Genomic DNA, 27,754 nt, shown 5'->3' with positions numbered 1-27,754 from the left:
TATACTCCACATTAGTCCACAATAGGTACCCAAACCTGCTTATGTCATTCTCCTGTCCACCATTTTATCCGCACAGCAACCCAGTGGGGTAGTTTAGGCTGAGTGTGTGTGACTGGCTCAAGGTCACCCGGTGAGCTTCCATGGCAGAGGCCAGAGGTAGATGTTATTCTGGCACATAGTTGTAGTGTTGCCTGGAGTGCAAAGGCTATTGAGCTCTGCTGAATGTGGGCCACCATTGACCCTCCAGGGCAGTAGCCCACGGGGAGCTTTTCTTGTATGTTAAAGGGCCAGTCCGCCCATCACTGCCAGTAAAATACTGAATAAAGAATGCTTTGTAGCAGAGAGGACGGTGGGGAGGAAGGGAATGTAGGCTGTGCTTGAGTGCTGTGAGCACAAACTGCACAGGGCTCAATGCTGCCTACTGAGGTCAATTGCTACGGTACTTACATAACTAATACTATACTATGTATCATTTGCATTTTAAATCTGATAACATGCTGCGGCTTCGAATTTTTAAACCAGAACAGTTTACCCAGCCGTGAACGTCACATACAGTAAACCATGATGACAAGGCGACAGCCCCAGGGCTTCGGAACACACGCACCATTGATGCTTCCGTACCCCCATGACCATTATGGGGCTGCACTGAAGTGGACCAAATATTGAGGTTGAAGTCAGGGTAAAGATAATGGGGTGGATCCTATCCCTATCTGACCACACCACCAAGCAAAGTTTGAGGCCTCTCTCCAGCCTTAAGACCCTTCCTCCAAATTCATAGATCCATAGGAGTTGGCCATGTTACAATGTATTCTGTAGTACAATGTAGTAGCAAAATAGTAAAGAGTCCAGTCGCACCTTTAAGACTAACCAACTTTATTGTAGCATAAGCTTCCGAGAGCCACAGCTGTCTTTGTCAGATGATTCAGTGGCTCTTCTCAAGGGAAGTTGGAGGAAGGCTCCTTGGAGAACGGCTGGATCTACCCCATCCACTGTAACTATGTTATCTTTTAAAATATTGTTTTTGGTGTGCATAAAATGTGTCACATTGAAAAATAGGAGTCATTGACTCTGTCATAACATGTGCTTTCAGACCGGTATAGTGGTTAGAGTATCAAACGAAGATCTGGGAAACCTGTGTTCAAATGCCTCCACTGCCATGGAACTTGCTTTGTGACCTTGGGCCACCTACACACACTGCTGTGAGGATAAAATGGAGAGGTCAAGAACCATATAAGCTGCTTTGAGTCCTCCTTGAGGAGAAAGGCAGAATATCAATTAAGTAAATAATGTATAAGAATGATCTTTATAGCTTGAGCACCTTGAGAGCCAGTTTGGTGTAGTGGTTAAGTGTGCCAGGACTCTGATCCGTAGAACTGGGTTTGATTCCCCACTCCTCCATTTGAAGCCAGCTGGGTGACCTTGGGTCAGTCAGAGCTCTCTCAGCCCCACCCACCACACAGGGTGATTGTTGTGGGGATAATAATAACACACTTTGTAAACTGCTCTGAGTGGATGTTAAGTTGCCCTGAAGGGCTGTATATAAATCGAATGTTGTTGTTGTTGGCTCTAACATAGCATTTCCGGTAATGGAACAGACCACAACTTCCTCATTTCTTTCTTCTGCATTTCGGAGGGTGTTGTGTGGGCTGTAGAAATCATTCCATCCGTGAAAATGTCCTACTGGGTCCAAGCCTGAGCCTTTTATCCATAAAACAACTCTTTGTAGCTCCTTTGTTTATAGTTCCTCATCTTTTTAGAATGGGATTGATGCAAGATCTCTTTGTTTGGGAGTCAGGAGGGGCCATGAGGAAGGTAGGACCTGTTGTGTTCTGGGAGCAAAAAAACTGACCAGGGCCATTTCCACACGGCTTACCTTCCCTCAGAACGACCCGGAACATCGTGCAAAAAACACGGAAGATCGCGTTTTCTTGCGCGAGATTTGCACGACGTCGCACAAATCTCGCGCGAGAAAACACGATCTTCCGCATTTTTTGCACGATGTTCCAGGTCGTTCTGAGGGAAGGTAAGTCATGTGGAAATGGCCCAAAGTTATCCAAGTCACTGTTCTAAGGAGTTTTAAATCAGCTCTTTCTTTTTTAAAAATCCAGTCCTGTGGTGCATTATTGTGGTTTATCGAGTGCTTAAGAAGAGATGACCAGTGACACAGTGGTGCTTCTGATTTCAGGCTGACACTTGGTTTCATGATCAGCAGTGCCTTCTTGTCCATGTGGCTTAGCAATACCTCTACTGCTGCTATGGTGATGCCCATCGTCGAGGCAGTGGCACAGCAAATCATCCATGCTGAAGCCGAAGTCGATGCCATAGAAATGGCCTATGCAAACGGAGCTACCAATCATGCTCTGGAACTTGACGGTAGGCATCAATGTTGATATTCTTTCTTTGGCATTCTTCATCTTCACTTTGGCTACAACAAACCAGCTAAATTGGAAGCCATTCATTGAAAAATGTTTGCTAATTTTTTCCAGAAAATATTAATGATTGTGAAGCAGATGACTTGAAAGATAAAGCAAAGCAAGCAAACGGGTAAAATATATGCACTTAGTCATTCCTATTACACAATTTTTTTCAAGCAAAAGCAAGGATTTTCTTACAGCAAGTTTCTTTTTCCAGATACTGCAATGGTACTGCTAATACTGCTCAGAATGTTGTGTGCCAGATTGAAAAAGAAAAGGTATTTTATTTTTGTAACACCTCCCCTGATATTATCTCATCTAATATACTCTAATCCATTAACCCAATCCATTAATATGTTTTATCTTACTTTTATGGGCATATCCTTTGGTTATAAGTGGATTGTTTCCTTACCAGGAAAGGAAGGGTACTTTGATGGAAATGATGCCATGAGATATATTTCCTACTGGATCAGCTATATAGCTTATGCCTGGAGCCACTAAACAAGTTCTGATAGCCTTCTATCACTATACCATCACTATAGCATATGTTACAGGGTGGATTAACCTGGACTAGTTTTTAACCATATATCCCTAAGTAGCCCATCTGTCTTTTCACACATGCTGATATGAATACATATGAAGGTACAGTAGGGACCTTACCGAGTTTTCTGAATCTGCTGTTGCCATGTCCACTGCATTATATCGTATATCGGAAGGGACTGTAAGGATAGACACAACTGATACTTCTGAAGTAATTTCAAGTAATTCTCTTTAGAATAATGTCCCTGAAGAACTATCCCTAGAACAGCACCCTTTCTTCCTAACAGAACTTTGAGCAGTAAAGTGAGTGTTATACTTTGATGTTCTTACTTTTACATGTGTGACTTGCTTTGTTCCTCTGAGATTTTTGACATTCTCTAGTTCTTATCCTATTTCATCTCCTACATCTGTGTAAGGTTGGCATATGTTAAAGCACTATCACTTGCTGGAAAAACACTATAGTCTCATAGAAGATGAGAAAGACACTTTGTATTTTTTGTCTTCCTTGGAACTTAATGAGAATTGTTATTTCTTGGAACTTAATGAGAATGATGATTTCTTCTTGGTTCTTTGTTCATAATGTTTGTATTAGAGATGGGCACGAACAGAAAAAAATAAACATAATGTTTGTTGTTCGTTTTCACCAACGAACAGGGACTCACAAACAACCACGAGCATGGCCCTGTTCATGAACATGTTTGTGGTTGGCTGGATGTTCGTGGGGGCCAGCAGGCTGTCCTCCAGCCATCATCCAAGTCAAGATCCCTATCACACCACTCCTAGAAACCTTACCTAAGCAGGCAGCAGGAAAGGTACCAGAGCCTGGTAGCAGCCCTGGAACTTGAAGGGGTAGATCCCTATCCCACCACACACAAAGGAAATTCAAACTCCAATGCACTCTTTCTATCAAAATGCCAACAGCAGCTGACTCTCCGTCTCCAAAGCCAGAGCTGGGAGCCCCCTCCCCTCTGGTCTTTGTTCCCTTGTAACAAATTTGGAGCTCCACACTTGAAAGGAAGACCTGCCTATCAAGCTAAATTGGGCTTAGATTGGGGTTTCCAGGGCAACAGCAAGAGTTCAAACAGAGTTCAGACAATCCCTGCCTAAATTGCCAAGAGAATTGATTGCAGGTGCCAGACTGTCTGGCTTGACGAACAGCAACAAACCAGGCTTGCAACAGCCCCCTGTTCATTTAGAATGGGGCCTCATGAACAGCTTGTTTGGAAACAGCAGATTGGGCTATTTGTGGCTTTTTTTTGTTTGTATTGCTGTTCATGCCCATTTCTAGTTTGTATCCCACATTTTTAAAAAGCATGTAAGACAGCATAGTAAACAATTAAGCATTATAAATAGCAAAGAAAATCGTGCTAAAATGAAATAAAATAAATTAGAACATAGAATAAGCATTAAATGCTATCATCACCTCGAATTCATAGGATACTAAAAAAAGTCACTGTGATAGTTTTCTTGGGGGTAGACACACACAAAAAGATTTTTCCTGTCATGATTTATTGCCTATCACACTGCACTGGGAGCTTCCAGTGAGAATTTAAGAAGTTGAAGGGATAGAATCTGGGCCTGGGTATAAATTCACCCAAGCCTGCATTTATTACTGAGGGATATGAGGAAAACTAACACGAACAAGATGGTTAACTTTTTAAAAATGAACAAGAACAAAGTTAATTCAGAAAGGAACATATCTGAGATAAATATTAACAAACAACCAGGAGTTGTGGGATGTTAGGTTTCAAACAGTACTTGCCCAGGGGGGAGGAAACGCTCTCTCAGGCAGGTTTATAATATACAAATGCACCACTCTGCTGCAACTTAGTTTCATGCTAGCACCTTTTTGGACTTTGTTACCCAAATGGGAGAACATGAGGCCAAACTTCACTATAGTTTTGGCCACAAGTAATGTTGGGGGAGCTTACCACATGGCAGGTGCACAAAACGTATCCTAGCACTGCAGGGCCACCTGGGAAAAGTCCCATTATGGGTTGCCATTTGCCTACTCTGAGAAGGTGTGGGTGGGAGGGGAAGGATTTGGAGGATACCTTCAGAAGCTAACTTTAAGATATAGGCAGGTTAGGGATCTCAGGTGCCCGCCAGTGGTAGGCAATCTCCCAGTGATTTCTATCACTGCCTAATGATTGCTGGCAGTCAGTGGGAGGAAACAGGGCCATGGAGATTGCCAGCCAAAGCCAGGCAGGCTTGGGAAGGGGCTGTGTGTGTGCTCCTGTGTGCTGGCTCAATGACATCATTTCCATTTTCATTGAAAGCAACGGCATCGCTGCAAAACCAGTTCTTTAAGAATCAGCCCAAAATATAGCAAAAACATTTCATGGCATGAAGTGGCATGTAGACATCACTTCCGGTCCACACCAGAAGTGACAATATCATGTGCCCCCACAGGCGCATGCACTAATGTGTGCACATGAAGATAAAGCAGTAAAGAAAAGTGCCAGTACCTCACCACCGCCCAACCTCCCACAAGTTTCCAGGAAGGACCTGGTAAACCTAAGTTCATAGTGAAGCAAGCAACTTCTATCCCAAGCCATTTTAATAACAACAACAACAACAACAACAACAACAACAACAACAACATTCAATTTATATACCGCCCTTCAGGACAACTTAATGCCCACTCAGAGCGGTTTACAAAGTGTTATTATTACCCCACAACAATCACCCTGTGAGGTGGGTGGGGCTGAGAGAGCTCCAGAGAACTGTGACTCACCCAAGGTCACCCAGCTGGCTTCGTGGAGGAGTGGGGAATCAAACCTGGCTCTCCAGATTAGAGTCCCGTGCTCTTAACCACTACACCAAACTGGCTCTTTTAACCTATAAGGCCTTATAGGTTAAAAATCAGGACTTTGAAAAAAGCCGAAAGTTAGTTTATGCGAGTTACAGTTCCAAAATATTCCTAATGTATGAAATTCTAATCAGGCAACTGTACTCAGTATCATTCCTCTTGGCCTTCATCTCTATATTACTACGTCCTCATGTTTGTTGAACAACATGAATTCTTTGTATCACATACGTAATGGGAGTTTTCTGCCTCCCAGACACACACAACCTTTTTTCTGTTTGTGACCAAAGCAGGCAGGGAGAATCACCTTTAGTCTCTCTTTGCTGTTTTCACATCTGCAAACCACCCCGTGGAACTGTTCTTGGCTTCATTGCGAAACTTATGTGTAGCCACTGTAGCACCGTGAGCTGCTGTAGCACAGTGGTTAAGCGGTTCAGCTGCAAATCAGCACTGTACTGGTTCGAATCCCACTACTGCCATGAGCTCAGTAGGGGTCCTTGAGTAAGCCATTTCTCTCAGCTCCCCAGCTGCATTGTGAGGATAATAATAACACTAACTCGTTCACTGCTCTGGATGAGGCTCTCATCTGTCTAGAAGAGTGGTATATAAGCACAGTTATTATTGTTATTATTATTTCCTTAAAATGGAGCTGACAGCAGTTCTATGACATGGCTTGCAGATGGAAAAACAGAAGGCAGGAGTGGCTACTTTGCCCTGCCTTCTTGGTGCAAAGTCTTTGTGTTGCTCCCAAACAAACATTGGGCCTTTGTAATATATGGATGGAGCCTGAGAATATTTTGATGGTTTTGTATGGCAAGGTTTTCAAGCACCCTCTTTGAGCCCTTCCTGTTATCCCCCCAAGTTTTCTAGCCGGTGGATCCTTTTTTCCCCAGCATGTGCCACCAGCTTTACCTCATGAACTATGATTCTTTCACTTATCTGGTTTTCTGTATCCTTGTCTCACACTTTGACCTCCATCCTGTCCCGAGTTTCAGTGTAGTTGTTCTTGGCATGCCTTTTAACAAAGATTGTCATGTCAAATCTAGTCCTGACTTTGCTTTGCAATAATGACTCATGAATTCTTATCTGGAGACCTGGGAGAGATCTATTATCCCTTGGCTTATAGCCATTCCTCCATAACTGTAATCCTGTCGGGTGCATCGTGGATTAAATGCCTGTTCTCAGTTATAGATTTAACTGTGCAAGGGAAGGAGAAACACAAAGGTGAAGTCCTTAACACAGTCTCAGAAATCTATGTATATTTTATATTAGTAGTGATTTTGGACAGCCTGGGACATCTTTAGTTAGTCTGAGAATGTGGGAGGGAGACCTTAAAATGAGATCTCGTTTTCTTTCTTCTTCCAGGCTGACATGGTCAGTTTGTGTATTTGATTGACTGTAGATTGTTCACCACCTCTTTGAGCTGAGAGTATGATGTATTCCTTTTAAGTAAGCAGAACCCTATGTATGTTACCTAAAAATGTAAATGTTGAGAAACCATAATTAGGCCCAGAGCCGGCGTGTCTATAGAGGCAGGTCCGTTAGCCACCTCGAGCACTGAGGCACCGGAGGGGGCACCAGGGGCAGGGGCATGCACCGCAGAGCTGGCGGCGGCAGCACTGGAGGGCTAGGAAGCCACCTGTGTGCCGCCCTGGCCACCTGCCGTGCCTGACCCGCAGCTGCTGCAGCCTCCCAACCCTCCCGTTCAGCTGCCCTGTGTTGCTGCTGCCACCAGCACACACTCCCAGCTGGATGCAGCAGCTGCGGGCCAGGCACAGCAGGTGGCTGAGGAGGCGTGCGGAGCAACTGAGCGGGATGGCTGGGAGGACGCACGCACGCCATCCCAGCTGCCTGTCGCATGATGTCATTATGCAGTCCAGGTGTGCGCACACACTTTGCGCACACGGGCAGCAACAATGCTGAAGTTGCTCCTGGCCTTAGGCTCCAGAAAACATGGTGCCTGGCCTGATTAGGCCAAAGGAACATTCCTACCATGTTCCAAGCAAATCTGTACTGCTTTCTCTATTTATATCTCTTTAATATTCCTATTTACCTATCAGAAAAACCTTTATTTAGTCCATATAGCCACTTGTATTCAAATTATTGGAAGTAAGCCCCTTTTGTATCAGATTTGTATCATGTGAAGGCCACAACCCATTCTATCCCACCCTCTTCCTGAATTTGTATTCATATATTTTTTTAAAAAAAAAATACTAAAGAATTAGCCTGAGGACATTATATATTGTAATCTGAATTATAGTATCTATGAATATGAGGTAGAGTAATACAGTAAATTTGCCCTGGGGTCTTCCATTAGTTAGGTATGTATTTAGGCCTACTAATTTATTGAAATGAACTGATTAGAAGTAAGCGCATAGAGTGAAGCTGCATGATGGAGCATTTGAGACAAAATCACTGTTAAAATTTCTCTTGTACCATGGATTTTAAAGAAGATTCCCCCTCCCTCTCAGTTTGGGTCATATCCCACAAGCATTTATCACTACAAAATTGGAACAAGTCATTAATATTTGGTCCAGTTCTGTTCTCACTAGGAAAAAAAAGCCAGCCTCTGCTAACTTTTTACTACATCAGTCCAGAACAAGACAATCTTGAGAAACTACTGGTCTGTGCTGGGTTTGGCCTGAAGGTGACGTTTGGCATACCGCCATCAGCTCAGTTTACGATGGTTTGTGGTGCTAGGTCAAAGCCAGATTCTGGCCATGCTGGCAGATGTTCATGATAATTAACTTGAACAGATGTGGTTGGAATTGCCACAGGCTGAAATAGTAGGAAGAAGCCCTTGGGGCTGAAGCAATTGCCTGATTTCTCCACTATGAATGCAGATTATCACATAATGAGCCAAAGCAGAGTCTGCTTGTACCACTGAATTAGTAATGTTGGTTATTTCATTTTTAAGCAGAATCCAGCAGCAAGTGAAACAGGTAGAAAATACCGAAACAAAAGGGACCACATGATGTGTAAAGTCATGTGCCTGTGCATTGCGTATGCATCTACTATTGGAGGATTGACTACCATCACTGGAACATCCACCAACTTGATATTTGCTGAGCAATTCAATACGTAAGTGAAGATACCAATTTTTTTTATTATACTCTAATAGACATGGGCACAAACCAGGAAAATTCCAAACCATGCTGTTTGTGGTTCGTCATCATGTTTCACGAACCACGAACTTGCCCTGGTTCATGAACCAGTTTATTCAGTTCATGAAAACGTCACTTCCAGGTCAGTAGAAGGTCTGCAGAGAGCCCATTCCCCCCCCCCCTTGCCTAGGAAACTGATTGATCAGTACCAAGCTGTCTGCAGTGATGAACCGAAATACAAACCAAATGAACCAGGCTAAAATTCATCACAGTTCATGAGAAATGAGCTCCCACGAATGGCTGGTTCGCAAACCAAGAAATGGCCCAGTTCATGATGAACTTCGGTTTGTATTTCAGTTCATGCCTGCTTCTATACTCTAATAGTGCAGTTGATGCCAAGTGTACATTAGCAAGGCAAGGAAATAGCTCCACCCAGACAGCCCACATGGCACAATGGTTAGAAATGGCAGAGTAGGACTGGACGGTTCTGGGGCAAATCCCCACTGAGCCATGAAGTTCACTTGCTCCGTCTAACTAACTTCTTCATGAGGTTAGAATGGGGGCTGAGCAAACCCTTTATGCTACCCTGATCTCTTTGAAATTTCTTTACCCACAGGAAACTTCCCAGGTATGCATCAAAAATACAACTGTGCACATTAAGATAAGAGAACTTTTTTAAAAAATTAAGAAGCCTGATGAAGACTGAGCATGCTCATTGCTTCACAAAAGGCATGGAAAGTTGAGGGTAGTTGAACACCTGTTAGAGAAAAAAGAAAGGGAAGAGGGGGAAAAACATGTCTTGTGGCACCACAAAGAGGAACATATTTTTATCCCAGTATGAACTCTTGTGGACTAGGGCCCACTTCTTTAGATGCTGTGAATGGATCCTCGCTAGGCAAACACTTAAAGCAGGATGGGGGCGGGGGAGGAGGATCAAGGGGGTATGAAAAGCATGAAGTATAAAGTGATGTGTTTTTATGTAAAATTCTAATCAGGAAAAATACAGAAAAGTTCATGAACGAAGCAGTTAGCTCCTATAATGTATGGGGAATCATAGGTTTAGTTAAAAGAGTTACATGGCCAAAAAAACAAAATGCTGGAGTGTTTACTAACCATAATCACCATCACAGAATGCTTTACGGTTTCATCTGCTTTGCCTTTGGCATCAGCCCTGTATCCCAATACTACAGTGAGCATCATCCTGTCAAAGTTAAGCATGTTTAAATCTCATGGATTTCAATGGGAGAGTTAATTGTTAAGTGTTTCCTGTTGAACAAAATGGGGCTTAAAAGCATTTTAACTTTCACTGGATGAGAACCAGCATGTTGAAGGGGTGGTTGAAGGGGGCGGTGCCATGTCGGCCTCCCATCTTTGGGGTGGGGGGTTCTCCCCACCATTGCACCTTAATGTATTTGGTTAATTTATTTTTTTATTGTTTACTGTATGTTGATTTTAGAATTGTTGTTTTTTTGTTTTTATTGATTTTAACTGATGTTCACCGCCCAGAGCCCCTGAGGATGGGCGGTTTATAAATCGAAGTAATAAATAAATGTTGTAGTGGTTAGAGCAAGAGAGACCAGGGCCTGGAAGTCCCAGGTTCAAATCCCCATTCTGCCATAAAGCTTGCTGGGTGACCTTGGGCCAGTTGCACATTCTCAGCTCTTGTGAAGATAGAATGCTGAAGGCAGTATCAGTCCTAGAAGTAATCAGAGATTAAAAGGCCCTAGATTCATAAATGGTTTTTCTATTTCACAGAAAGATATTTGAAACCAAGCAAAAGTAGACTTGAAATAAGGCCTCCAGAATCCATGCCAGTTGCCCGACTGCTTATCAGCTTGATGTTACTGTGAAGTTATGCTGAAATTAAGAATTTACAGGGACATTATATGATTATGGAGTGCATTATCCAAACCAAAATGTCCGAATAACAAAAGCGAAATCATGGCTAGCAGTGAAATCCTAAGCAGAGTTACTCCAGTCTAAGCCCATTGAAATAAATGAGGTTAGACTGGAGTAGCTCTGCTTAGGATTTCACTGCAAAACTATTGTTCCACAACTTCATGTTATCGCCAATGAAGTATCCCTCCAATGAAACCTCTAATGCTATTTTAGGAGCATCACATGAACGACGGGGGCACACCTGGGCTGTGAGAGACTTTGCTCTCAGCTGATGATTGAGGGTTGCTCAACTTTGTCCCTATTATTTTGGAAGCAACTGCAATTTTTGCAGTTGATACTCATTGACAGCAAGCGCCGTGTCAATCAGCACTCTGTCAGTTTTGCTGTGTGTCCCAAATATTTAATCTGCTAAAATGTTTTTCAAGTGCCAGAAATGTTATCTGTCTGCTACCTGTAAAAAGGTAGCATAAGTACAAACTGAATTTTGCATACAAGAACTTATCACAGTTAAGCTTTAAAAAGGAAAAAGCATACAAACTATCAGATTAAAAAGGTGAAGATGTCAAATATATTTAATGAAAAAAGCAAGGGAATAAATACCCTGTCAGAGCAAAACTTCATCTTCTGACAAATTTGCACGCAATTCCTTCCTGAGCAACTAACATCCTATTTATACGTGGCATTTTACTATGACCCTAGGATTGGTGGAACCTTCAGAATTATGAAACTGAAGCTCCAGGGTCATTGCCTCAGAAACTGTGAGCTGAGAAGTGGCATAAAAATATCCCAAATAAATCAACATTGGCATGCATCAACATTGTTTTCACTGGAGGTATATTGGAGGTCATCATAACTGTTTTACTGACCAATGGTCCTCAAAGTTTTTTCCCACTTGCAGTGAACTTAGATGCCTTTGGGAAGACACTAGCAGGGCATGAAAGGAACACCTCCTTTATTATGTTTGTCTTCTGGATCTGTAAGAGATATAATGCATCTGAAAATGGAGAGTGGCCGTGTGCTCCTTTTCCCTTTGATTTTTTTTTCAGATGACAGAAATGCCCATCAGATATTCTGAGAGTATAAGGACAAAACTTTTAACTGACTCCACTTCTGTGGAAATACATTGCAGAGTGAAAGTGATCTCAGGATTGTAGTACCAGGGGTACAACAGATTTTGGTTTGGCCAGTTTGGTGTAGTGGTTAACAGTGCAGGACTCTAATCTGGAGAACCGGGTTTGATTCCTCACTCCTCTACTTGAAGCCAGCTAGGTGACCTTGGGCTAGTCACAGCTCTCTGGAGCTCTCTCAGCCCCACCCACCTCACAGGGTGTTTTGTTGTGGGGATAATAATAGCATACTTTGTAAACCTCTCTGAGTGGGTGTTAAGTCATCCTGAAGGGTGGTATATAAATTGAATGTTATTATTATTGTGTTGTGGGGATAATAATAGCATACTTTGTAAACCACTCTGAGTGGGCATGAAGTTGTCCTGAAGAGTTTTATATAAATCGAATGTTGTTGTTGTTGTTGTTGTTACTAGCCAGTCATTATTTATGCTTGGCACCGGCATGCAAAGGACTCAGCTCAAGAAGGTTTCAGAAGGAGAAAAAAAATGAAAGTCCCTGTCACTACTTTTGCTTTATTTGTTTGTTTAAAAGATGACTATGGCACTTTCCCATCCAAATAGGATCAGCAAGGTGGCAAACCATCAGAACATTAAAACATTTTCCAAAGGCCAGTACAAAGTGAGAAACTGCCTTCTTCCCATCTACCTGACAAGTTTTCTGCATATTTGGTACCTTGTATAGTAAAAAACTCTCCAAATCAGAGTTCAGCAATCATCAGAGGAGGTGAGGCAGTTTTCATACAAGACATCTCTTCCAAGGATAGTTGTCTATAGGCGATTGCCTTAGATCACGTGGTACCAGATTTGCATACTCCAGCTGATGAAAAAATGAATTATGTGAAAAAGCCTCAAAGTCATGTAATTCGTACTTAGGACTGTACTATAAGACAGCTTATTTCACTCTCAACCCTTTGTCTGTCATCTTTCCCACACCTGCAATAGAGAATCAGGACTAGAGATGGGCACATACAGAAAAAAACATGAATATGATGTTCGTTGTTCGTTTCCAACCACGAACAGGGACTCACGAACAACCATGGGCATGGCCCTGTTCACGAACATGTTCATGGTTGGCTGTTCGTGGGGGCCAGCAGGCTCTCCTCCAGCTGTCGTCCAAGTTTAGTCAAGATCCCTACTGCACCACTTCCAAAAAACTGACCTGAGCAGGCGCCAGGAAAGGTTCCAATAATAAATAATAACTTGGCCCAGAGCCTGGCAGCAGCCCTGGAACTTGAAGGGGTAGATCCCTATCCCACCACACACAAAGAAAATTCAAGCTCCAATGCACTCTATCAAAATGCCAACAGCAACTGTCTCTCCCTCTCCACTGTCTGCAAAGTCAGAGCTGGGAGCTCCCCTCCCCCCTGGTCTTTGTTCCCTTGTAACAAATTTGGAGCTCCACACTTGAAAGGAAGACCTGCCTATCAAGCTAAATTGGGCTTAGATTGGGGTTTCCAGGGCAACAGCAGGAGTTCAGACAGAGTTCAGGCAGTCCCTGCCTCCAGTTGCCAAGGGAATTGATTGCAGGTGCCAGACTGTCTGGCTTGACTAATAGCAAGACAAACAGCAATGAACGAGGCTTGCAATGACCACCTATTCAATTAGAATAGGGCCTCACGAATAGCTTGTTTGCGAACAGCAGATTGGGCTGTTCGTGGCTTTTTTTTGTTCATATTGCTGTTCATGCCCATCTCAAATCAGGACCTCATTCTTGTTTTCCTGAAAGCCAGAAAGTAGGAAGACAATTGGATCAGAAACAAACATGTCCTCTGGATTGCAACTAGCAAACAGTATTGCATATTGAAATGTTCTAGGAGAGGTTAACACAGCAATGGATCATGGCAAACAGCCAGATTAGAACCAGATGAATTTCAAGCATAAGGGAGTTCTATCAGAAGGGCAATGGACTGAGAGCCATTCAGGCTGGAAGGGAAACAACAATGCCCAGAATGAAGGAACAGCCAAATAGAAATATCCAGGATTAATATTATCAGAGTCTGTAGCCGCGCTGCTACAGCTGTTCCTCTGTGTGGCATCTGGTTGTGATTCATTTTGACTCTTCCTTTCTTAAAAAAAAAGGGAGAGGGGAATCATGAAAATGTTCTTGATAATAATAATAATTTAAAAATCCTGTTGTAGAGCGATAATCTTATCCCAAGGCCTGCACTGAGAAACTAGTTCTTGTCATTACCAATATTGCGGATATAAATCATTTTAGTACAGATTCTTATTAATGCAAATAACACCATCACAGCCATGACAGAAGGTGGAAATTGGAGGGGAGGTGTTAGAACAGGTTTCCAGTCTGTCTGCGTAGTATTACATCCAGTGTGACAGTCCAAATCTCTAAGGTCAAAGGAGGATGGTTTTAAATTTATGTATTACTGAAAAACTAAGTCGGGCAAAAATCTGCCTGAGTAATCTTAGATGGACAAATTATGTTCCTGTAACAATGCTATGTAGTTTAAGTTAATGCAGTGTTAATAACTGGTTACCTTCTCCATTGAGCAGTACACAGCCTGTATTTTATAGTACTCTGGTCCAGTTAGCTCTGATTTTCACCTTTTAATTTTGATGTGAATCATGTGACACAATACGACATTTATGAGTCATTTCTTCCTGATCAATATTTCTCCTGAATGGTGACATCTTTACCATGCTCTAGAGAATTTTAGCTTTCTCTAGCTATCTCAAGGACATAGTAAATCTCTGATCTCAGGCTATGAGGGCACATTTCTGGTAGAATGCTATGTAGTAGGAGCGTAACCCAGATGCTCCATGATGACTCACACCCCAACTCATTATGGGGTTAGAATGATATGGTTTGAGTCCCCAGCCCCAAAGCATAATCTGTTTTACTTGCACACATACAAATACATAAAGTAAATGCACTGGAATGATCATACAAACATCAATTCACTACAATTAGTGCAAAACAACTTAGAAGAGGTATGTAAATAAATTTAAAATGTTACCATATCACAACAAACATATCTTTGAATTTTGAAGTGAGACCTTAAATTGGCAGGGGGGAAAAGAATGATGCAATATCTGGTAAGTCACAACAGATCAGATTGGATCCCACCAGCTTTTCCATTATTGAAAAAGGGTGAAAGATTTCTATTGATCACCAAAAAGCTATGCTGCAAATCTTGGGACCTGCATAGACAAAAGCCGTGGAACAAGAACTCCAGTAAAGAGGAAAATTAGGTGATACTGAATGAAAAAGCTGGCTGGATCCAACCCATTAGACCCATGATTACATTCACCCATTGTTTTTGAAATGCTAATAGAAGCCATGCAACGATGTGAGGGGTTAACTCTTCCTCCCTCTTCAGTTTTGTTGATCAAAACTGACCTTCCCACCTACACCATTATGAGCCCTCAAGGCAAAAATGAAGGGCAAAAAGCTTTTGAGGACATTCTAGGGCTAATGTACAAATTAAAAACAAAACAAGCCCCTAGCTCTGGGTTCTTAAGGAACTCAGATGTGAAACGACACTATGCAACTCATTGCTAAAATTGGTCTGTCTTCCAGATGACTGGGAGGTAGTAAATGTAAAACCAATTTTTTAAAAGTGACCCAGAGGGGAAATCAAGAAGACTACAGGCCAATTAGCCTAACCTCCATTCCAGAGAAATGAGTGTAAGAATTGTTAAAGATTAAGCACATAGAAGAACAAGCCCTAATGAGGAAGAATTAGCATGGCTTCTGTAAAGGGAAATCCCATCTCACCAATCTTTTGGAGTTCTTTGAAAGAATTCACAAGCATGTGGATATAGGTGATCCTGCAGACATTATATCCCCGTTTGCAATAGGCGATTCAACAGTGATCTTTAAAAAAATCTATTTATTTCTTTGAAAGGTATGTGATTCTCTTCTTTCAGGCTGGAGCGCACATGTGACCCAACTGATTTTCAGAAGGAAAACAGCAGTTTTGTCCCACTTCCTTCCTGCAGTGAGAGCATTAAAATAGTTATAAAGAGGTGGCAATAACTGAAGTGACAGTGTAATGGGTAAGAAGGAGTAGAAAGAAGCCCCCACAGTTATTTTCAGAGCTCAGTCCAAAATGGTCGCCTGCCCCATAAGACATATGTCCATTATTTACTGCTCTGGAAGAGGGTGAAAGGGTGGATTGCAGAGAAGAAGCAAACCTACCTTTTCACCTTTCCCTATCTTTGACTGAAAACGATGTCTCGTGCCTCTGGAAAATGATGGGGGGGGATGTTTCCCAATAATAAAGATCTTTCATAGAGCATTCAAATCAGATGTTGACACCTTTGTCCCAGGGAGAGCATAATATAATCAAACAAACATTTTCTTCTGAATGAACCCTTTTCTCATTATAGAATATCTCTCTTGTTTGTTAAGCTGTTGATCGCTTTGGCTTTCGAGCATGATGAACTCAGGCTATTGTCATGCAGAGGGAGTTGCAGCACTAAGAGGGAACTAGCCGTGCATAACTCTTGTCAAAACATTAAGCCTCTGGCTAGGCCTGCATTTGCTCCCCAAGGGACTATTCCTATTAGAATCACCTGCAGCCCTGTCTCAAAAGGTCTTTTGTCAAAGAGTATGAACAAATTGTACTAGACAATATCAGCTTATGGTATACTTTACTGTTATAGACAAGTGGCAACCCTGAAGTCAATTTCTTGTCAGTATTCTATGGTGGTAAGCAACAACATGGTTTGAAGATTTCAAAAGTGGATACAATGACTGCAGCTAATGTTTTTTCTCTGAAGTCCATTCGTGATTTGATTATTTATGTCATTTTCATCCCACCCTTTCTTCTGAGGAGCTCAAGGCAGTATCCATTATTTTCTCCACATCTATTTTATCCTCATAGCTACCCTATGAGATATAGACTGGGAGAGAATGAACCGGCCAAGGTCATCCCTGTGAGTGTCCCCCCTCTAACTCAGGAGGAGTCCCCAACCTTGTGGAGCCTATAGAATTTGAGGTCAGTTAGTGTGTGGCACTACAAAATAGCTTCCACAGGAGCAGCCACAGGAAAAGGAAATGGGTACCACGTAACTCACTGGCAGGCCTTATGGTGCCTATGGGCACCATGACGAAGATTTCTGATCTACTTCTACATATTTATGACAACAGCCACCTTATGTAAGGTCTTGCAGAAATTCACAGAGTAGAAGCATCAGTACAGATAGCCTCATAAATAGCTTAATGCTTTATAGGAAGTAAGTATTACGTATATTTTCTCAGGAAAAGTGTCGTGTTAGAGTCCCATTAATCGTTCATCACTGCAAGTTGGCAATTTTGTCCTTGCAGTTTCAGAGGATGTTAAAGTTCCAGGAAGAGCTTGCAGAAATGTCATTCCAACTGTTATTGAAAATGGATTACCGTTTTTTGATCATTACAATGGATCAGGGCTTTTTTTCAGCTGGAACGCAGTGGAACGGAGTTCCAGAACCTCTTGAAAATGGTCACATGGCTGGTGGCCCCGCCCCCTGATCTCCAGACAGAGGGGAGTTTAGACTGCCCTCTGTGCTGCTGGAGCAGCGTGGAGGGCAAATCTAAACTCCTCTCTGTCTGGAGATCAGGGGGTGGGGGCACCAGCCATGTGACCATTTTCTCTGAGGGCAACCCACTGAGTTCCACCACCTCTTTGCCCAGAAAAAAAGCCCTGCAATGGATCATGTGGCTCACCAAGCTTACAGTGTGCACTGAAATTCAGGGTTGAATCCAGCAGAAATGTTTGTGGGAGGAGCTGTTGGAGCAGATCTTTCAGGTAAAATCGCCTCTTCCACCTCCACTTGGCATTGTGTCAGTGGATGAGGGAGAGGGAGGCAATTTTACCCGATTCTTGCTCTTTGCTTCAGCAACTCATCCCATGATGGATTTTGCTTGTGAAGCTCTCCAGGTCCTCAGAGAGGAGTTGCAGGATAAATGGCAGTCTGCTTGGAGGAAGCAGAGAAAGATTCACACTGTCAACTCCTTCTAGGAACTCTTCTACTGGATAGATTGGACATTATACTCTACAGACTATTAAATCGGTATCTTAACAAATATTAATTGCATTATTTTTAAATGTCACAATCCAGTGATTAGGTACTATTGTTGAAAGATATTGCTTCTTGGACATCTTGTTCTAGTTTTATTCCCCCAAACCAAAAAAAATGAGTTCATTTGCCTACTTGTATATGCAATAAAACAAACTCCTGTTCAAATCTCTGTTACGCATTATTATTACTACTACTACTAATAATAATAAATAACATTTGATTTATATACCGCCCTTCAGCACAACTTAACACCCACTCAGAGCAGTTTACAAAGTATGTTATTATTATCCCCACAACAATAATCACCCTGTGAGGTGGGTGGAGCTGAGAGAGCGCCGAGAAGCTATGACTGACCCAAGGTCACCCAGCTGGCTTCAAGTGGAGGAGTGGGGAATCAAACACGGCTCTCCAGATTAGAGTCCCGCGCTCTTAATCACTACACCAAACTGGCTGTCTGTATGTATTGTATGTACAGAAAACGGGGGGGCTATGAATAAATGTTTAACTTGAGAATCTTCTTTAAAACATCAGTCTTTCAGGGTGCAGTCACTTTCTCCACATATAGCCAAATCATTCCTTAAATGCCTGTGTCTTTCCCGCTTTCTCAAAAGTGAAGTAAGACAAAGGAATGGGAAACTGAATGAAACCAGTCAACCACCTAAGGAACCCCGTGACTCAAGGTCAATCTTGCACAGCTGATTGTACTAAATGAATAAATAGCAGAAGGCCCAGTTGTCATCCAAGTCTACATTTGAGATAGAGTCATATTCCATATTGATTCACCTTCATAGGACAGACTTCTATCTGCAGTGAAGAGCTAGATGGTTTTCCTGAGGAGAGAGATGTTGACTGCAGCGCATCCCGAGGAGTTTGATCTTTTTTGTGTGTAATGTCTGAGTCTTAACTCGTGTCTCTTGTCCATTTGTATTCAGGCGGTACCCAAGTTGCCAGTGCATCAATTTTGGATCCTGGTTTATTCTCTGCATCCCCATCTCTATTATTATTCTGTTGCTCTCATGGGTTTGGCTCCAGTGGCTTTTCCTGGGTTTCAAGTAAGTAAATGTTTAATGTATCCTATACAACTGCAGTTGAACTAATCCTCACATTCCCTGCAGATCATATGTGGCACATATGCTGTGCACAGATTCAATACAGAAGCAGCATAGACATCATGAAGTACTCATGATGACCTCTGGAAACTCAAGAGAGTTGAACATTATCACATGACATCACTTGCAAGGCTATGAGCTTCTCTCCCTCTGCACTTGAATGGCATACGATGTGACCTTCACAAATTATTTTATGGTTCTATAATTAGTTATGAAATGTCTTTTTGTTGGACAGTGTTCTAACAGAGATGCAAACTTTTACCCTAAAATAACTCAAGTCGTGAAAATATATAGCCTTGAAAATAGCTACTTGCCTGGTTGGCCATGGTAAGAATCATCTCCAAGGGGTCAGATAAGAAAGCCTTACAAAAATTAAAATCGATTTCTTGTATGCTACACACAAAGGTATTTGGAAAGCAGTGTCTGTTTTAGGGTCCTCAGGCAGGATGTTCTCAGTGGGATCACCTTCCTAAGCCCTCTTGTCCCTCTGGGGCACTGCCAAAGTTCAGAGAAAATACAGACATACAACATACAGATGACTTTCTCTTTGCTTTCACAGAATTAGAAGTGCTTGTATCTTGGAATATTGGAACAGATATGACAATGCTTTCGAATTAGAATGAGTAGCTATATTGCATTCAGACAAGGGGTGTGTCCAATCTTTGTCCATGTGTGCAGAATCATGATAAGCCATAAATTTCACAAGCTCAAAATCAACCCGGTATAGTCCAAAGTAATATTTCCGTGTATACTGATGGTGGTATAAGTAGGGAAATTACTTGATATCTCTATACATATAGACCTATACCATGTAGACATAATTAGATAACAATATTTGCTTAAGATTTATAGAAGGTTCTTCTCACATATGGCTAGAAAAGCTTCACCATGACCAAGTGTCTTCTTTTTGTTCTGGACTGATGGGCTGAGCCTTCTGCTCAAGGAGAGGATAGAGAGAGACAATTAGTCTGGACCAAGCAAAAGGAACCCTTTAGCCAAAATGTAAGTTATGTACCCTAAAATTAAACAACTTGAGTAAGGGAGCCACGGTTATATTCAATTGATACATCACCTTATGCATCAGATTATTAGTGTACTTACGAATATTGTCAGTCTAGAAATGCAATTAATAGTAGTAGTAGTAGTAGTAGTAGTAGTAGTAGTAGTAGTAGTAGTAGTAACATCATCTTTGGATGTAAAGAATATTCCACAGTATGAAGAGCACCTTTCTAAGAATTCTGGCAGAGACTGGAATCCTAAACAAATGACCTTATAAAGTGACTTTGTATTGAGTCAGACCGTTGTTTTCTCTAGTTCATTATTGTCAGCTCTGACTGCTAGCAACTCTCCATGATCCCAAGTAGAGAAAAATTTTCTCCAAAACTTCTTATCTCAGTTCCTTTAAGTGGAAACGTTGGGGATGGAATCTGGGACCATGTTTATACAGTGCACGTGTACCTCATTCAGCCAAGGCCCAGGTTTGCCTGATGTTCTAAGAGGCTTCTGCCAGGTACCATCATTTTGCATTTCATGTCCCTGCATAGTGGTTTGAAACACTGACAGTTTTCACGCGTCGTTAAGGTCGCGCAACATCACGCAACACTCACGGAACGGTGGCAACTTCATGGCGCAATTTCTGATGTCATCACACCACAAAAATGGAATCATGATGGGGTGACGTCAGAAATCACATCATGAAGTCGCCTCCATTTTGTGAGTGTTGTGTGACATTAATAACGTCTGAAAATGGCCATTGTGTACAAAAATACCTGATTTTCCAAAAGAACAACAACATTTGGTTTATGTACCGCCCTTCAGGACAATTTAATGCCCACTCAGAGCGGTTTACAAAGTATGCTGTTATTATCCTCACAAGAAAACACCATGTGAGGTGGGTGGGGCTGAGAGAGCTCCAGAGAACTGTGACTGGCCAAAGGTCACCCAGCTGGCTTCAAGTGGAGGAGTGGGGAATCAAACCCAGTTCTCCAGATTAGAGTCCCACTGCTCTTAACCACAAAACCAAACTGGCTTGTTCTAGTTATACCATACTATATTTTGTATATATAACCCTGTTTGGTTTGATACATTTTTGTTACTCTTACCCTTTGTACCAGGACAGCATGCTACATGTAAACCCATCTATGTGTGGTCACCATTTTTGCGTCAATATGACAATATGTGTATTTTCAAGTTTTATGTGCAAATGCATGCGTGCAACAAACTTGAGTTTCTGATCAAATGTACTAATACACATTGAAAATACACATATTGCTTTATTTACACAAAATGGCAACTGTGTGTATTGAGAGGATCGTGCATGCCCCACTTTCCCAGCATGGAGCTCCCAGTAGGAGCTCCAAAAATAGAAGGACTGAAAAAGGCTATCCTTTATGGGGAATTATGAAGTACTGATTAATTCTGTAAAAAGAGATGGTGGCCTGAATCCAAAAAACTCTGTGGCTACTTCCATATATCCAAGGGAGCTTTGAACTGTGTTTTTCAAAACAAGCATCTCTAACATAACAAGCCAGCTTTTAATCTTTTTTTTTTAAATAATTTTATTGGTGAGTATACTTTTCAAATTCAATACATACATTCCCTCAATATCTAATTAATCCTATCCCCCACCCTTTTCCTCCCCCCTCTCTATCGACTTCCAACAGCTTTCCAACCCTTAACCCCTCTTATTACTTAATAAATCCCTTACTCTAAGCACATTCTAATTTTTTCCCCCAGGTATTCTGTCATATATATCAAATATCCTATCAATATAATATACTTCTATCAATTATGCTATCAAATATTCTATCAGTATAATATACATCTATCAGTTATACTATCAATATAGTATAGATCTTATACCCCTCAATATAGCAGATCAGTATAATATAGTATAATATATAACAAAAGTCTTAATTCAAACATATTCTATTTCTTTTAACAAGCCAGCTTTTAATCTGAGTGTGACTTTTTAAAGCCATTCATGATTTGGAGGGAGATGACAGAAAAATCTACCATTCAGACGGAGAAAAATACCACAGTGCTTGAGCTAAAGCCCTAGAGTAGCTCTATGGATCCTAGCAAGGGGTGTGGGTGAGAGAGAACACAGAAAATAATTTGGCTACTAGTATTGATCATTATTCTCAATATCCATTTTTCTTTCAGTTTCAAAGAAATGTTCCAGTGTGGCAAGACAAAGACTGTCAGAGAATTGGCTTCGGCACGGGTTATTCAAGAGGAATACAAAAAACTTGGACCCCTCACGTAAGGCAGAAGGATAAACCACAGGAGAGATAATTACCGCTATGCCAAAGCAAGGTGATGTAAAAGGTTATAACACACACACTGTGCTTTTGTTGCAGCTACCCAGAAGTTATCACCCTCATCCTATTCTTTCTGATGGCCTTGTTGTGGTTTACTAGAGATCCTGGATTTATCCCTGGTTGGGCCTCACTTTTCTCAGAGTAAGTTAATATGTTTGGGAATGCCCAGGGGCTGCATTTTGTGTTCTGAGAAGTTTGCATTGTCCCTTGACTTCTGAGTCACTTCACAAGAATGGCACTGGAAAAGACCTCTTTAGACTAGAGATGGGCACAAACCAGGAAAAAAAAAATGAACTGTGCGGTTTGTGGTCCGTCACGTTTCATGAACCACGAACTTTCATGAACCTACCCCAGTTCACGAATCAATTCGTTTTGGTTCGTAAAAATGTCACTTCTGGGCCAGCAAACCACCACTTCTGGGTCAGCAGAAGGCCACTTCCGAGTCAGCAGAAGGTCTGCAGGAAGTCCATCCCCTGTTGCCTAGGAAACTGATTGATCAGCGCCAGGCTGTCTGCAGTGATGAACTGAAAAATGAACCAAACGAACTAGCCTAAAGTCAGTGGCAGTTCATCAGAAATGGGATCTGACAAACTGAATTTTGGTTCGTATTTCGGTTCATGCCTATCTCTACTTTAGACTGTACTGAGAGAGGAAAGAAGCTGCTACTAAAGGCGCAGCTACTACTGTACTTTTTTAAAGTACAGAATGAAACAGACATCACAAAGAACAGGGGCAGGCAACTGTTAGCCTGTGTGCTGAACTGCAGAAGGTCAAGCCTTTTTGCATGGCATGGAGGATTAGTTGTCCACCTAAGGGACTGAGGTGAGTCCCTAAGGCACTGGCAGCACTGCTGGGTATCCGTTTGTTCCCAGCATGTCTGGCCAAGTTTAACATCAGTCTCTTTGGTTTGCTAGCATACCAGCTTCTTCACAGGTAGATATTACAGAGGTATTTTGCCACTTGGGCTGAAAAGGTTATCTGTTCCTGGTGCAAAACACAAGTAATCAAAAAGTACTTGTACTGGAAATTTCTAGAAGTAGGTAAAAATAATTCAAAAAGAAGGTGGATAAATCCATGATTTTCTGTGATGGAAGTGATTTTTATTAGTAGAGTGCCACTTGCTAATCCTGCCCCAAATGCCACAAAATACTGCTTCTGGAAGACAGGGTACCTCCAGAAACAGCATGGGGGGAACTACAATGAAAGGATCGATGGAAATTGCTTCCCCTTCCACTAGGGGAAATTTCGGTCGTATGCATACCAATCCTTAGTCAGGTGTAATAAACAGTACCGTTATTGGAAAATAAAACCCCTGGCATTTGTTCTAATGGCTTGAAGGCTTTGGAGTTGTAAGTAATTGAAATGGGGTAGCAGATGACCACTGATAAATACCGTAATTCAAGTCCTGCTGATCAAATTTGAAAAGTTAATCTTGTACATTCTAGTATTTTGTTCCAAAAATGTTGACCACCATTTTTCAGATTAGTTGGTGGCCTTACATGTCCAATTATATTGTCTCCCACTGACATGGAAATAACCCAAGTCAGTCACAATGGATAACATCTCGAAGGATGGTGATGTATACAGTGTATGACCAAAACTCAAACAACTAAGATTGTTCCTACAGGTTTCTAAGATCTCCTCAGAGGAGAACCTGGGTCATACAAATGATTTACGTGCAGACAGTGTTAGATTCAGTCCCTAGCATCTCTAGTTTGAGGACCAATAGTAGCAGAAATTGGGAACGCCCGTCGTCTACCTGGAAACTTGGGCAGCTGCTGCCAATCACAGCAGAGAATACTAAGCTTGTTAGAGCAATGGCTTGGCTAAGTACAAGGCAGTTTCATACCCTTCCCATCTAGCCAACTAATGTTGCACTTGCAATGAAGATGGATGCTTTGGAAGTGCCACTATATTTCATTTATTTTAAAACCCAAGAAACAATCATCTAAATAATCAAAATCTAAGTGTGCCTATAAAAACCTTTTAACAAGTAGTACAATACGACTATTTTTTTTCTTTAACTAAGCTCAACCATACAGAAATTTTGAGCCAACAATGTCTTTGAAAAAGTAAACAGTTCAACTTGTTGGGTCCCACCAAGTGATAGAGTCCTTTTTCACAATCCTTCCAATTTGAAGCAACTGCAACCCAGGCGTCTGTCCTCTTGGAGAATTACAGCCCTGCGAGAACAATACAATCCCAGTAATAACACCAACTAAACACAATGCACAGACATCACTTTAGTCATACTGTTCATATACAACATTTCTGATTACCTTATTCAAGGTGATAAGAACATATTAATTATTATCAAGCTCCCTAGCAAACAGGTTTTTCAGCTGCCTGTCTCTAGTTACTGACCCCACCCTACCAGGCTAAACCAATTACCTACACCTACAGTCACAATTTTAAGTACCTTTAAGTGGAAGTCAGTACTGGAGAAATCTTAAATTAAGTGAACCTATTTGAGATTGGTGTTATAATGGCTCAATCCTAAGCAAAGTTACTTCAATCTAAGGCCATTGAAGTTAGAGGGCTGAGAAGAGCATAACTCTGCTCAAGATAGCACCATAAATCACCCTTTTGTATGCCAGCAGATCATCTTCTAATGCTTACATCTCTTGCACACCCAGCTTCCTCACATGATTTAAAATATCTGCCATTTTAGTTTTATAGTCATTGGGTAGGACCAGTTTTGAGTCTATAAAAAGCTGTAATCTGCGGCTGAACATTCACTGCAGTGCATTTGTGTTCTCCATATGTGTTGCAAGCAGGCATCAGTACTTGAAAAAATGCTTTCCAGATATCAAACTTACTACTTATTCCATGCGCTTCCTAATGGGGAACGGTAGCATGGACCACAGAGAGTAGGAGCAGCCGCATAACTATCCAACCAGCTGGGGAAAGGCTTCTTTGTGGGTTGCAAAGAGGAAACAAAGGCAGATTTTACCTGAGCTTTTTGATTGGAGATGCCAGGAATGGAAACTGGTGGCCTTCCATGAGCCAGCTTCTGATCAGGTTCCAGTCCCCATCATGAGTGATTCCACACACGTTGGATAATGCACTTCCAATCCTCGTTATAGATCATTTGGGATGGACTTTTTGTGTGCGGAACAAAAAATCCACCTCAAACGAATGGAAAAGTGCATTGAAAGTGCATTATCCAACATGTGTGGAATCACTCCATATGTTCTGCACTACCACATAACGATAATCCACTCTGGTTATTTTCTCCCCTGTCTCACTTTGCAGTTCTTGTGAGTTGTTTCTAGGAAGCATGACTGAGATGGCCTTCCTGTGCTCACTGTTTTTTTTACTACTATTCTGTCCTCATGTGGAAATTGCTGCCTCTCGGGCCTAAAAATGTATATCAGCCTATGCAGGCTTCTCAATATGCCTAAACCCCAGTAAATTATTTAGCAGCCTGTGGAACGAGAGATATTTTTCATAAATATAATGGCTCATTCAACATTTAACCTCTGTCTCTCCAAACCAGCGGCAACATTTAAAGCTGCATTAATGTGCAAGGTGTGTTATGTTTGCTGACTGTAAAAACAACCTTCACCAAGAAGTCCGACTGATATATTTGCAAATCAGAGACGTTCATGCAGTGCCCACACAGTATGGATACTATTTTTTTTCAAAACTCCACAGGACAAGAGTCTTAACAAAACAGATACTGGTTATTTCAAAAAGCAGGAGCCAATCATTCTGTTAAATTGGCCCACTGTTAGTATATTTCTTTCCCCCTTTTGCTTTCAATTTAACAGGTAGTTTCAGTGGCATCTTCTTTCAAAAAACAGGGTCTTGGTTTTCAGGCACGAAAACAATGTGAATCTTTGTGATGCTTCTTTAATAATAATATAAATAATGTTCGCTTTATATTCCGCTCTTCAGGACAACTTAACACCCACTCAGAGCAGTTTACAAAGTGTGTTATTATTATCGTCACGACAATCTCCCAGTGAGGTGGGTGGGGTGAGAGAGCTCTGAGAAGCTGTGACTGACCTGAGGTCACCCGGTTGGCTTCAGGCGGAGGAGTGGGGAATCAAACCTTGCTCTCCAGATTAGAGCCCTGCCGCTCTTAACCTCTACACCAAATTGGCTCCCTTGTGGTTCTTTCCAATCCATTTTCACTTGAACTAAATGTGAGCATGCATCATTTTACATTAATGTCAATTGTTTTAGAGTGTTATCTATCCAGCCTACTTCAATGAGATCCAAAGGTTGAATTTTCTTACAATGCCAAGATACAAATCTCTATCTCTATACACTTTTTAAAATTTATCCCCAGTACACACAAAAATCATAACAAAGGAAGTTTTTAATTTTTATAGACTTCAATGAAAATCCTTTCTATTCAGTTTCTAAGATGATTTTGTAAAGAAATTCAGGTGTGGGTCTCATCTCTATAGAATAATCACTTTAGTCAAGAATATTTTATATATTGCCCATATACAGGAATGCCCTTTGTTAATTTCACTTTCATCCAATGCAAACAATAAATCACTATTTACATTTACTCCTGGAAAGTGTGGAGTTACCATAGCAACAGCTGTGATTGTTAAGAACCTGAACGAGATAGTTCATCTGAGGTTGGCCACGATTCCTATTTCTCATGGTTATTTTTGATTAATGCATTACCTGAAAAACATTCTGCAGCTGTTTTATGCCACAGCTCCCTAAATCCTACAGTTTTCAACAATTTCTTGAGACAGTAGCAGAGGAAGCAAAGATTCCCCCGAGATCTACCCCTTCAGACCTCTTTCAGAGAGGCTTGTTCTTGAACTTGGGGAGAGGGGGGGTCTGAGCAAATTTCACTTGCAATTATATGGCTGCACAAAGTAGGGGAGCTCCTTATTATATATAAGCACTCCAATTAAATGAAAGCAACAGTAGACCCTGTTAACTCTAATGATTTCCTTTGAACATACATGGAAACATTTTCTGGCTTACGTAGGATCTAATAACATACGGGCCAATATGCAGCAATTTTTGTCTGTGTCTGTATTCTGTCTACTTGAGGCAGGTAGTGAATTCCTGTCTCAGCAGACACATCCCATTGTGGAGCCCACTCTAATTGGCATGTGATACCCTGATCTGACATCATCCGTCGGTGCTGCCTGGCCACTGGTAGCTTGTTGGGAGAGGGAAGTAGGACTTGGCAGTGATTGGAGGGAAATAGTTGGGAGAAAGGGGATACTAGGTAAGTTCCCGGTGTATGTGTGGTGGGGGGAAGAGACAGAAACAAAGCCTTGAGAGGTAGGGGACTTTCCAAGCGATGGAAAGAGGAAGAACTGCAGCCAAGGCTTAAGTGTCTGGGAGAAAAGTTTGTTGTGCCAGAGCTCTCTACTGTGACTCAGGGCCAAACTACAAGTGACAAATGACACAGGTTGGACACTT

The 27,754-nt window shown here is 41.7% G+C and overlaps 1 protein-coding gene across 2 annotated transcripts in view; it reads left to right on the top strand.

The window, feature by feature from the left end:
• The window catches only part of SLC13A1 (solute carrier family 13 member 1), an 84,980-nt gene that overhangs the window by 32,711 nt on the left and 24,515 nt on the right, over window positions 1-27,754 (top strand). Inside the window, exons 4-10 of one of the 2 annotated variants that reach the window (XM_054989246.1) lie at window positions 2,186-2,373; window positions 2,487-2,544; window positions 2,632-2,692; window positions 8,684-8,844; window positions 18,849-18,968; window positions 22,191-22,289; window positions 22,388-22,489. In XM_054989246.1, coding sequence (XP_054845221.1) covers window positions 2,186-2,373; window positions 2,487-2,544; window positions 2,632-2,692; window positions 8,684-8,844; window positions 18,849-18,968; window positions 22,191-22,289; window positions 22,388-22,489 — 789 coding nt within the window. Of the gene's footprint in view, window positions 1-2,185; window positions 2,374-2,486; window positions 2,545-2,631; window positions 2,693-8,680; window positions 8,845-18,848; window positions 18,969-22,190; window positions 22,290-22,387; window positions 22,490-27,754 lie in introns of both variants that reach the window. The other variant, XM_054989245.1, reaches the window with a different exon arrangement.

This window comes from Eublepharis macularius, chromosome 9 (genome assembly GCF_028583425.1).
Source record: "Eublepharis macularius isolate TG4126 chromosome 9, MPM_Emac_v1.0, whole genome shotgun sequence".
Lineage (NCBI taxonomy): Eukaryota > Metazoa > Chordata > Lepidosauria > Squamata > Eublepharidae > Eublepharis > Eublepharis macularius.
Note: the sequence above shows the minus strand (reverse complement) of the source record. Positions and strands in the feature narration are given on the sequence as shown.